At 42.0% G+C, this 12377-nt stretch overlaps 1 protein-coding gene across 1 annotated transcript; it reads right to left on the bottom strand.

Annotated features, from left to right (window-relative positions):
- Positions 1-529: 529 nt before the first annotated feature.
- On the bottom strand, positions 530-12062 carry LOC144119981 (uncharacterized). Its single transcript, XM_077652472.1, has 5 exons — positions 11937-12062; positions 8866-9012; positions 7547-7643; positions 2801-2996; positions 530-544 (listed from the first exon to the last, which is right to left on the bottom strand). Exons 1-5 carry the CDS (start codon positions 12022-12024, stop codon positions 530-532), a joined length of 543 nt encoding a protein of 180 aa, XP_077508598.1. The 5' UTR covers positions 12025-12062.
- Between the last annotated feature and the right edge of the window lie 315 nt (positions 12063-12377).

Consider the following 12377-nt stretch of genomic DNA (forward strand, 5'->3'; position numbering starts at 1 on the left):
ATCTCTATTTCGTCGTTTAAATGCTACCAGCCTAACAGTGGAAAACCTGTCTGCTTCTTAAAACAGAACATGACGTTTTCTGTTCTGCAGAAAATCATATTTACTTAAAAATCTGAGGCTTACAATCAAATTAGTTCCCACTTGCTCATGCAATATATGACGTATTTATTACTTTCAAATTAGCAGGTTGTTGGAAGCAAGAAAACAAAGGGAACCTTAAGCGATAATTTCAGTACTTCACTTGGCTTTTTGCCATTGCCTTCTGCGCACGTGGAACTAATGAATTTTCACAGTGACCAAATATATTCCACAAAGTGTAGCTGCCAACCCACAGCTCCGTTCGTCATGAAGATTGAGAGGAAACGGTTGAAAAGCTGAAAGTCAAGATGCAGGCATATACCGGATTTATAGGCTTAACGTTCTGTCGCGCTGCGCCAAAATCTGGAGAAAATAACAGTGCTGAGACTAATTTAGGCTCACGCTTTTTTGGAAACTTCAATAAGGAAATTAAAAAGTTTACGCTTGAAGCTCAGGTGTCGACAACCTACAAGCACATGCACAAATATTGTTAATTTTTTCAAAATATGCAGTGGTTATTCTGGACACCTGCTTATTCTGGGCACCTTGGTTCCTGAGCAAGGCTCGACATAAAGCGAATTGTCCGCAATAACAAATTTTTAAGAAAACAAAATGCTCATAGAAAAAAGTTTCCACTCCAGTTAGGTCAGCTTATGAGCTTAGTGGTGGGCACTTGATTGTAGTCGTCATTATGGTTAAAACAAATCGGTGTGTTTGGAGCACCCAGTATTATGTGATACCCGTGACGACGTCCAGTGGCGTCATGACATATATCTTACTACGACTGTTCACTTCTTTCCACCCGGTTGTGCACATACGTGCTGATCGGCAGACAGCTGCTGAATGCCGCTTTCAATATTGTGCACGCAACAGAGTTTTCACCCCAACTATTCATGCAATACAGCATTTGGGTAGTGTTCGGAAAAGCGCGCCGGCGGGCACCTTGAAGCTGTAAAGCTTCACCTTCTTCCCTCCCACCAAAAAAAGTGGTTACTTCTATGCATTCTCACTCTGAGTATTGTCCAGACAGCGAGTTTCCATATTAATCATTCGTAAGCACATCGATGAATTTTGTCTCAAAGAAAACTGTCTGCAGTCATTCATATTAGAGGGTCGCACTGACGAGCCGCGACTGCATTTCTCTTTTTACGTTACATTTCAGCCTTCGTTCACGGTACGGTCTAGGTCACCGCCTTCTGCAGGTGTCCTACTAACGCATTTCCTTATAACTGCTCACCGCGTAAATACAAACACTCAAAATCTATAGATTTTGCACCAAGCAGGCGCTTCTGGATCGAGCTACACTATGCGAAGTCTGAAGCGTAACCACCGCGGTCAAGCACTGCTGTTATACCTGGATTGCTTGCATTACTGACCATATCGTTATTGTGCGGGGCGGTGCGGGTCTTAACACGCATCACCACAGAAAATGCATCTAGATAACGAACCCGGAGTTCTATAGTGGAATCCTTGGAACACAGTTTTTCTTTCGTGGCGGTGCTCAGGAGGTGCACATGCGTGCTGCAGAAAATATGGGGTGACATTCTATCGAGGAAAGCCATGGGTAAGCAAGCAGTTTCTGCAACGAAAGCCTGGACGTAATTCTCTTGGAGACGACTGTTTGCTACTGAACACTCCATATTCCTAAGTCGTCATTCCACAGCTTTTGCATGCGCCGAGCACTTATAAGAGCTTCAGGCCAGTATTTACTCAGAGCGTACAGAAAAGTTTGACACTTGTGCAGCTAAAGCGAGTTGAGATAGCGTTCTTGTACAATTGAGTTTATTGAGGGGAAAGGGCAACATATTTAGTTAAGAAACAAATACGCTCAGATTCTCATATCCATTTTCTGTCGGTGGCTTTAGAGCTAAAGAGAAATTGATATTAAATTATCGTCGGTTCACTCTATTGTTATTGATATCCATGAAAGGTCTGAATAGCCACACAGCCTTCCTCTGCCTCTCGATTTCAAGATTTTAATGCGACGTTTCTGAGCACAAAGCTCCTAACATATTACGTATACCAGAACTCCGAATTCATGCACTAGTGAATTTTCTTAAATGTTGCGGGTTTGTATTAGTCATTTCTGTTCAGCAAAGTATCAATGAACGCTTGATGCGTTTTAAAGCACTGTAAATAATATGAGGTCTAGGATAGAGAGAAAATACTATTTATAGACAACTATTTTTTAAGGTGCTGGAGAAAAAGAACACAGTTCTTTGTCTAATGCTTCACCAATTGAAATTTCCTTTTATACTTTTGCTGCTTTTACAGGAACAAAGGCGCTGAATTTTAAACCACTCGCCTTCTGACATTCTGCTCGCTGAACAACTGTCGACTCATCAAGGTTAGCGCCTAATTTGAATGGCACTAAGAACTTCGGCCAACGTTTTGTAGCGATTGCTACATTACGGTAGCATTTCGAGCCTTCAGCGTGACGGCGCATCCACCCTGTGGCTGGGCCGCCACGCTGTCACGTGGTTTGTCACGTGGTGCGGAGCACATGCCGGCGACACGGCGCCGTGGCTGATCACGTGGTTCGTCATGTGGTCGGTCCCGTGCCGAAGTTCCACTTGGACAGCTGTAGCTATCGCGTCACTCCAGGTTTACCCAGAACTAAACGACCGCCAGTTTTTTTTAAAAACAGTTCATTTTTGTGTCATTTATCAGAAATTTATTTATACGACTAAATAAATTTTCTGACAAAGTGGAAATTCCTTGCCTGCCAGCTCTCAACAGCCCCGGTGTATGGTGAAGACCTCGAAGAAGACCTGCCAGCGCCAAGCTCAGTGCTGATGCGAATGCTGTCGGGTGTTCCGCCTCCCGGGCCCATGGTGGTAACAGGCACCAGGAAAATGCTCGGCGTCGGCTCAGTGGCCACCTGGCCATACATCAGGGTATTTGTGTGCGGTGGGCGCCTGCGATGTTTGCCCAAAAATGAACGTAGAAATAATACGCCACTTGCTGCAAACTGTAATTTACATTTTCTTAGTCCTGCGCAGCTTATGCAAGCTGTGCTTGTGTGCGGCACAGGCAGCCCCAAAGTGACACAAGTGGTCCGTCACGCCCAATACGTAAACTTTTTTTAAGCAAGTGAACAAGATGCGGATGTAAAACTTGATCAGAGTGACGCAGATTCAAAAACAAGGCATCAGACAGCTATGTACACAAGTAATGCAAAGTTCTAAAGAAAAACGTTTTTTCAAACATGAGAAAAATTATGACAAAAGGAAGCAATGATATCAACATTGTCATCATCATAATTTACAACAATCGCAAAAAACAGACGTTTCTTAGCGCACGCATCGCACGTGTAACCGAACAACAGCATAATTCGTGTTCAGATAACTTATTGATAAAAAATAGGACATAAAAACCTAGGCATCTTTGAGTATATTTAGTGTATATTTTTGGCAATGTGTAAAATTTTATTTTCCTTGGTTTAAATATACTTTCAGCCTTAACAGTTTTAATCGCATGATAGAAATATTGCTTTGTATATAGACATAATCACGTATCTACTCCATACGTAAAACGTCTGCGAATTTGTCTATGCTATTTTTAGGACACCCTTTGGAACACAGTATCCTATATTTTAAACATTTATAAATAATTCTAATTATCTGATTCTTCAAGGTGCGCGAACAAAACTCGTACAGGGTGATCCCATCAAGAAATACATTTTTTCAAATTATTTAAACACTAATTTTCCTAACTCTAGGGTTGAGCAGGTTGTGATTTGGTACACCTGTGTTGACAGAGTCCTTAGCTTCCGATGTACAGAATCGACCTGCTTATTCGAAGATAGGACATTATCAAACGCAAAACCGAAAAAGTTCCTATAGGTGCTGTATTGAATATGGATGCACATGGAGTCACATAAACATATAGACACTTCCAAACTGAGTTCTACCATAATGATCGATGGACTAGTTTTTACACCTGGCGCTACTGATCGCTCTCTGGGCGTCGATCGTCTCACTGTTCACTACGCTGCGGCGCTCCCCTCCCGCAGGTGTGGTGGATACGTAGCAAAGGTAAAAAAAAAGCAGTCCAGTGAGTGATATGGTGGCAGCTATGCTGAAAAGGTCTTTAAGTGGCCAAGTGATCAGAGCTTAAAAATGCAGAATCCGTCATGTGTTCAGATGTGATGACCAACTACTTGTAGAGATTCGTTAACTGTGATTGACAGGAGTGGTCACGGCAAAATGACAATTTTATCCACAATCGAACCCATTCAAGCAGCATAACAACCAAGCTGTCACTAGCATGGCTTATTTCAAAACTATGTTGTCGTGCCGCCAGATTTTGCATAGCTTTGTTTTACGATTTGGCCTTATAGTGCTTTCGAGTCCACAAAGTGGATTGGAGCAAGAAAGAAATAGGGCACATTAAGCGCCAACAATAAAGAAGTAGCAATCAAAAACGCCTAAGCCGCCGCCCTAATGACATATTTCAAAAGTCTTAATTCAGAGGAAGTAAAATTAATATAGAATGCGAAAAAAGACCAGGCCTGCTAAAGGGGTTCTATAATTCTTTCATGAAAACCTCGGAAAGCTTTGTCCTGATAAGCAGGTAGCCTAAACAGGGGGGATCTCTTAATCGCCCATAAGGGTTCCCTAGTTATTCTGCTATCAATTTGAATGTTTCGAACTGTGAACACGCCTCGCGAGCGAAGTGGCTTCGGCGTTTAGATGCTGAGTTGGACAAAGCATTGAACTGTGGACACGGCGGCCGAATTTTGATGGGCACCAAAATAGAACGCACTTGTTCAGCGCGACTTAATTGCACGTTAACAAGGCAGAGGTCATCAATGTTATTCCGGTGCCCGCCGCTACGAGATTTCTCATAGCCCATGGCGCATCTTTTAGACATTAAATCACATATATCATACTGTACCATAGTATACCACGCCAAGCAAAACCGTTCTATATATGGCTCCTTCACAACAGTTGGATCGCAGCACGTTTGACATCCTGTTGGTTACAAATTACAACCCAGCTGAAAACTTTTTTCGTCGTGTGTATAGTCTTCTCGGTCAGTGCATAACTACCACAACCTCAAATAAATCACCAAGGGTTTATATCAAACCAGTGGAAACTGAAGCAAATGTTAACAAGGACTCCTATTTAAGCTGTGCATTGGCAACGCAGTAGCACTTAGCAGCTGTTGATGCCTTTACTGGAAGTGACGTAATTTCAGGTTTGTCGACGTCACTTCCGTCAAGCTAACAAGAATGCTGCCGACTTTTGACGTCACTTCTCTCCAGCCAATGAATGAATTTTATGACCGACTATGCATTTTCGCCAGTTTGGCTTCTAACGCTATGGCATTAGCAAATACAGCTGTTTACCGAAAGAGAACCAGTGATCAGCGCTAGCTGATTCGCCACATCATAAACAAGATAACCGCCATGCATTTAAGTGCCACTGATGGAATAAAAATAACCTGTACTATGCAATGGTGGATTGGGTATATTCTTTGCTAGACGGAAGTTTATTCTGCATAAAAGTCTCGGTTATCGCCTCCACTTGGAAGGCGGTTGTCGAAGTTGGCCTTCGCATAGGATGTTGTCCGTGGTAGAGTAGCCGTATAGGGAGGCCGTCTTCATGTCGGCAGCTTTATACCTATGGACATAGTTGTCTGAGTTGTTCCCCAGAATGGGGCATGTGGGCGAGATAAAGACATAAACAAAGTGAAAAAGGAGGAACTAGTCAAACACGGCTTCCGATGTGCTGTGACAATTGTCAATATATAAAGAGGATAGAGGATGTTTTTGGTTTCAACGTTTCTTAATATAGTACCCTTCCCTTGGAAGAGTTTTTGAACGGGCATTAATCTAAATGCCTGTCTCTGTTTTGTGAAAAATTTCAGATGACTACATACTATACGTGAAATTTCGGCGCAAAGGTCTCATAAAGCTTCATTTTTCCTATTGACCCGTATAATCACTCCGCGGTGGGTTTTCTGTTATCAATCTTTTCGTTGTAATTTTTAACACCTCCCTATGTCGCGTTTAAGTTCAAAAAAGCTTTCGAATTCATTTATTTCAGATTAATAGATGAACTGTGAAAAATTTACCATCCTACAAAAACATGTTTGTTGCATTTAATTTTTCTTAAATGAGGCCAAGGGAAGTGCGCCGCAAAGATATCAGTCTTTACTCATTGCGTTTGTCTGCTAGGAAAGTCATCTGGAGATATTCAATATCGGCCATAGAATGCCTTGTATATATATTAATAAACGATATACCATGCGTAATTAAATGTTATATACCTAGACAACATATTTCGTAGTATGCAAACGCGTTATGAAATAGGACACTAAAACGCTTTGCAAATATGGTTAGAGTATACTTGGCTCTAGTAGAACTTGCGGTTAATATATCTGGGTCGAAGCTCGCGGGAACGCTTGTATGCGCTCTCTCAGTGTGTGCTTTATGATTGTTATATTTTCGAATTATTCATAGCATCTTGAGCCAGTCTTCACATCCCCTTTTCATATGCTCCTAAGACGCCCTTCAAATGGTTCAGAAATTAAAAATGTAAGGTTTAATGTGTCTATATACTGTGCTTCGGCAAACCGCCGTCATGTAAGGATGCCGAGTCTACTCGGCGTTCTCAAGTTTGCACCGTTAGCAAAAGTAAGGAGACGAAGGCATTTGGTGCTACGATGAACACAAGGGATCGTACGGCATGCTTTTGCAAGGATGAGGACGAGCACACCCTTCGCCTTCATAAAATTTGGAACCGTAACGAACCTTAACAGCTTTGTAGCCAGCACGGCCCGTACACTGGTTGCGGGTCTGACACGCTGAAAATTTTACTTGAGAATTTTCTGCGTTTCAGCAACACACCCTGAGATGCTTCTATTTGCAGCTACAAGTATGGGAAGGATACTCAGGTAGAAAACTTCGTGATTAGAGTGATTTTTACGCATTTCGATCGGACCGTAAGAAGTGCAAGAGATAGGTATTCCGAACAATAAAAAGAGACCCTCCTTTCGGACGCCCCGCCAAAGCTTCCAAAGTGGTACACATTCATCCCGTTTTTTGAGACGTTCAAAGACTGCGCTGTGAATCTATGTGTAGGTTCAAATGTATTTCTAATGCTGAATGAATTGAGAATTTTCCTGGGTATAGGTTGCCTAAATCCTCTCAACGTCTGGAGCGCGTCTTTTTGTAAGCAGCTGGCATTAAGGCTGTCCCTTTCTTGCGCCGTTGAAAGACTGAGGAGTATACATATCCACAGGTGTAAATCGTTTATATGACTGCATGAATTGGAAATTTTCCAGGCTACAAGTTGTCCGAATCTTATCAATGCCTAGAGGACGGGGGCTTTTAGGAATCTGGAATGAATGCAATTATTCGTTTTACAAAGCTTTAAAAGAGCGGCAGGTGTAAAATACTTTCACAAGGATGTTTCGCGGCCCCTGACACTAATGCTTACCGAAGCAAACTTGTGCTCACCTCTGGCCGAGTACATAGACGTAGACTATAAGCAACAGGATGAAAAGAAAGCCTGAAGTCATGATCATGATGGCCATCCACGACGTAACTGACAGTGCTGAAAATAGAAAAAAGTCACTGAGAACAGTCGCTTCCTCACGACCGTAGCATTTGATTTGCAGTCCAATCGTGCATCCAGGGTAAACATCGACTATGCTTAACTTTGAAGCTGTTGACAGCTTTTGGTGTTGTAAATACTGCACTAAAAAATTGCTTTCCTTACAAGGCTCTAGGAAAAGAAATACAGCAGGCCAGATCCGCACGAGTATAATAATAGTGCTCTTTATGCCGTAGCTCTTTGGCGCTGTTTGGCCGAGGGCATTAGTATTGATGGTTATAACGCAACTAAAACAAAAACGCTTCACATGGTTGGAACAAAGAAGCATTACTCTGGTTAGAAACCTATTTTCTGAGCCTGGTAAAGTCCACGTTGCCGTAATTACGGGTGTTGTCCTAAATTTTTTTGCCCATGGCCTCGACGGTCCAATTCTTACTCGAGAAGAACGAACTTCGCTAATTTTGACACTAAAAGTAAATTTTACAGTCCTACCGAATGACAAACTTCTGCACAATCTGGCACGAGACATCAACATTTAGGGCTTGAAGGGAATATAGCACGACAGAACTAAGCGATAGCTTTAGTTCGTGTCGTAGTTGAGAGATATTACACAAACATTTTGAGAAAAAAAGAAATATTCGTCTTCGGGTACACATCTGCCGCAATGACTGAACATTTTGCCTAATGGCATGACTTCGAGCCATCGCGATGAAGCTTGCCTTCCTTTAACCACAGAAAGCTTTTTCAGCAAAATACAAGCTAAGGACAGTAATAAATATTCACATGATCGAAACATTTAAAGGCTACAATATTTCTATATGTACATTTGGACTCACTCTAATAACAAACGATATTTCTTAAAAGATTGTTATTTTCTCTAAGTAACACGAAACCTCGTAAGTAAGGAATTCGAATGTAACTTCAAACCCTAAAGCGTGCAGCAAAGGCGCTAAGTTCAGAATTTGGCTGTATTTTTCAGGGAACATCTGTGCAGCCTCAACTGGTTAAAATATTGGTTTCGCAGCAGACGCAGCAGGTGACAAATTTCCTGGCTTAAATTGCTTCGCCTTCGTCTTGCACACATATATATTTTTTTGACTGCGCCGAGTTGATATAAGGAAGGTTTCGTGTGAGGATTCGTAACGTGGTCCTCAGTTTTTCTAAAGCCCCCTCAAACAATTGCAGCCGCTGCCCGTATCTCGCAATGCCGCACTGAGCGTACCGCTTTGCCTGATGGCGTGGCAGTGGCGCTCGTCCGAAGGCTGGTAACCCTGGGGGCAGTCGCATCGTCCATCCAAGCACGCTGCCAAGTTAGAGCACTGTGCGCTGACGCTGCAGTTACTGCCCAGTGCCAGTGGCAGGTTGGAATCTGAAAGAATAATCTCGAAGAATAAGGGTGTATAGAAGTGTTTGCGTTCTTACTTGAGTCCTAAAACCTGGGTAGTTTTGTCAGCATTAAAATTCTAACTTGAAGGTTCTGAATTCTAATATTTGTTTATTGTTATATTTCAGTAAATGTGTATTTATTATGCACTTTCCTGAACTCAGATTACACGAAGGAGGGCTAAGCATACTAAACCAAAATGAATAGAATGCATAAGTTATCGCCTGTCGCTCTAGAAACTGCGGCAAGCATGCAGCGGTAAATGACGCAGACAGACAGAACATTATATTTACATTGTCAAATTGATAGCAACACGAAAAATATTTAAAGTGATGTAAACTGTGACCCTTTGGGATTAATTGGAAACAACTAATTTGTGCGCAAGTCTCTCTGTTGAAAAAGGAGTCGTGTCTCAGACATGCCCTTTTCGTGGTTGAGGTTCGGCACGTACATTTCCTATTACATATTTCTGCAGATAATACAGGAAACATTTAAACTCGCGTTTCCTTAAATAACCAAGAGTTACCCATGAGCGTGGTATCCTCACGTGCAAGCTAAACTACGCTGAATAATTACAAGTGAAAATTCCGCCAAAACCAGGAAGCAATTCTAACATTTCAATATCTTGCTTGAATCACGCATCTTACACCATCGAAGCATTTTGAAATATGAATTTACATTGTATGGGTAAAGACTTTAGTTCTTCAAAGAAGATGATGTTCCTAAGGAAGCCGATTGTCTTTATCAAGCTCTAGCTGTGAAATGTTTGATATCACAGAGTCATTACAATTTTGCTCTGAAAAACACGCCACGATACTACTCGCACTCAATGCTAATGTTTTGATATTTCGTATGGTGTATTTCTAACCGTGAACAATTTCTTTTTAATTTTAAAAATCATATGCTTGGGTTCTGTACTTTTGTTGCATCTGTTATTGCTCATATTGAAACACAAGGTTACTCAAATCATTCCTTATACCACTTAAATCATTTACAGGGTATAACATCACGAACAACGTATTTATTCCACGCATCGCCTGCCTATTTGTTCCTAAAATTGCCTGCACCCAAGAGCGCTTGCCAACGTTCACCAAGAAAGCGACAATACAGAAACGCGCAATGCATTTCTGATGATATCCAGTTGGTTTCCATTAAATATTGTAATGTAATTGCTTTGATGCATTAATGTCCTACATACACTTGGAACCTAGAATAAACGAATGCATTGTTCCTATGCTCTAAATATTTCGCGGACCAAATTTAATTGTGGAACAATGAAAAATTTCGTGCATTGAATAAAACTTTATCAGCTGAACAATGAGTACCTAATTTTTTAAATAAATCACATTAATTTCGGCAGATCGGAAGGTATATTTCAGTAACCGCACCGACAACCATGTTATTGGAGGATAAAGATGACCTATGCATTCGTGTAATTCAAATATTGGTAAAGAGAACCTGACTTAAGAACCTAAGATCTGAGAACCTAGGAAATTTACCTGCAGTGTAAAGGAGCGCCACGGTAGGCGAAAGGGGGGGGGGTGGAATCACCAGGTGGCGTCGATTATTCATATCAATTAGCATAGAAATCAAACGAAAGGAGGCATATATCTTCGGCATTTCTCTCCATGGCTCATCAATTTCATCAAACAGAGCGCTGCAGTATGGCTACTGGATTTCAAACAACATTATTGTATTAGATTATTCCTAGTCACTGCAATTAGCGTTCACTTTTATGCTCATTATTTACAGACGCACATATGCTGGGCTCCATTCCATTAGCGCGCCAGAGCTCTGGCATGACCAAAACTAATTCCCATCGCAATCTTTGAGATCATGTGATCAAGATCGTTATAATCGGCGAAACAACCTTCTCCAGCCTGACGCAATATAGCGCTTGACGTTTCATTTGGAAGCGGCGCACTGCGACAAGCGAATTCGATAATTGCTAAGCTTTTACCACCAGGTAAAAAGTTAAAAAAACAACTCCACATCATGCCAGCCATATTGTGTTCTGAGGTGGGCCGCCTCGTCTTTCACCGCACAAGCATTCTGTGTGCAAGCATCGCGGGTGGGTACGAAACCGGACGATGCAGGTGTGCCTGCTCCTGTGTGGCAAGTATTTGGCTGCTGACAACGCGGTTTCACACTTGACAGATGTAGCGAGGTGTCTGTAATCGCATTAACAAAGGCGGCATGAAAGTGCCCATGTTCGGGAGAGAAGTATCTAGGACGAATTTGCCGATCATGCCGAGTTGACTACTCCTGGCCTTTGCTTTTTGCAATACGAGCGAAGAGACAAAGACGGATGCCAAGATTATCTTCAGTAAATGTGATGCTCTCTTTTATCTAGTTTATTATGTGTGCTTTGTTCTATCGCGCACTGCGCGCAAATGGGCAGGGCCAGAAGCGACCATGAGCAGACAGAACTTCCGGCGTAAATCAGATCCCTAACACAGCCTTTCGTCGTATGAGTAGCAGTGACGATTGGTAGCGGGATTTTCACTGGTAATAATTTCTTCATATTTTATGCATCATCTTTTTGACAGAAGAATATTTGCTAACCGCGAATAATTTACCATGTATTTTGTTAGCCTTTTCATCTAGTTAGTTCACATTTCGCGAAACAGGGTTATAAAAACGCGTATTGGATAAGGGAGGTGGCTTGGAGACTAGCGTGCGCTATGCAGTCGATACAGGCTCGCTTCTGTTTGTCCTCAGTGTAAATCTAATCTCGGATAGTTCTTAAAGAGCTGACGAAGTGAAGAGCGTAGAAAACCAGGTGTCACAAAGGGAGTTATTTTGGCTCAGCAATATATATGCTTATGGATGAAATGAAGACAAATATCATTTCATGATACCATACAGTATGCGTTTCGAACAATATTCAGACCTACAGCCAAGCTCACCGGTAGTGTTGCAGCGCCTCGCTTCGGTGAGCGGCTGGAAGGACGGGCAGACACACAGGTGGTCGGTGCACGTGGCGCTCGCCTCCATCGATGCGCACTGCTCTGTCGTATTGCATGCCACGAGCACCAGAACTGCATCACATGAAGGTCAGTATCAGTGGTAATTATTTATTTGCTGGCTGCAATAATTACAAGTGGCCACTAAACCGAATACACCGTTATGGAGACAACGAAGCTACACCAAAATAGTGACCATAAATAAAGGAATCACAGGACTGGTATAGCGCGTTGTAGAATGAATCAGTTTGCAAACAGCAACACAAAAAATTGTTTAATTTGTAATAGAGGCTTTATTTTGTAAAGTTGAACTTCATTTTTATTTTCTTGTCCTCTCTCAATGGTGTCTTCCGCTACGGTCTACGCCCTCTGCAAGCAAAAGAT

This window comes from Amblyomma americanum, chromosome 2, assembly GCF_052857255.1.
Source record: "Amblyomma americanum isolate KBUSLIRL-KWMA chromosome 2, ASM5285725v1, whole genome shotgun sequence".
In the NCBI taxonomy this organism is placed as follows: domain Eukaryota; kingdom Metazoa; phylum Arthropoda; class Arachnida; order Ixodida; family Ixodidae; genus Amblyomma; species Amblyomma americanum.

What these genes read in the sequence shown, in the direction of transcription:
- LOC144119981 (XM_077652472.1), bottom strand. Translation starts at nt 12,024, where the DNA reads ATGGAGGCGAGCGCCACGTGCACCGACCACCTGTGTGTCTGCCCGTCC. An exon ending in CCACGCCATCAGGCAAAGCG is followed by an intron (nt 7,644 to 8,865) that starts GTACGCTCAGTG and finishes TTCTATTTTCAG; the next exon opens with CACTGTCAGTTACGTCGTGG. An exon ending in GTCTATGTACTCGGCCAGAG is followed by an intron (nt 2,997 to 7,546) that starts GTGAGCACAAGT and finishes CAAACATCGCAG; the next exon opens with GCGCCCACCGCACACAAATA.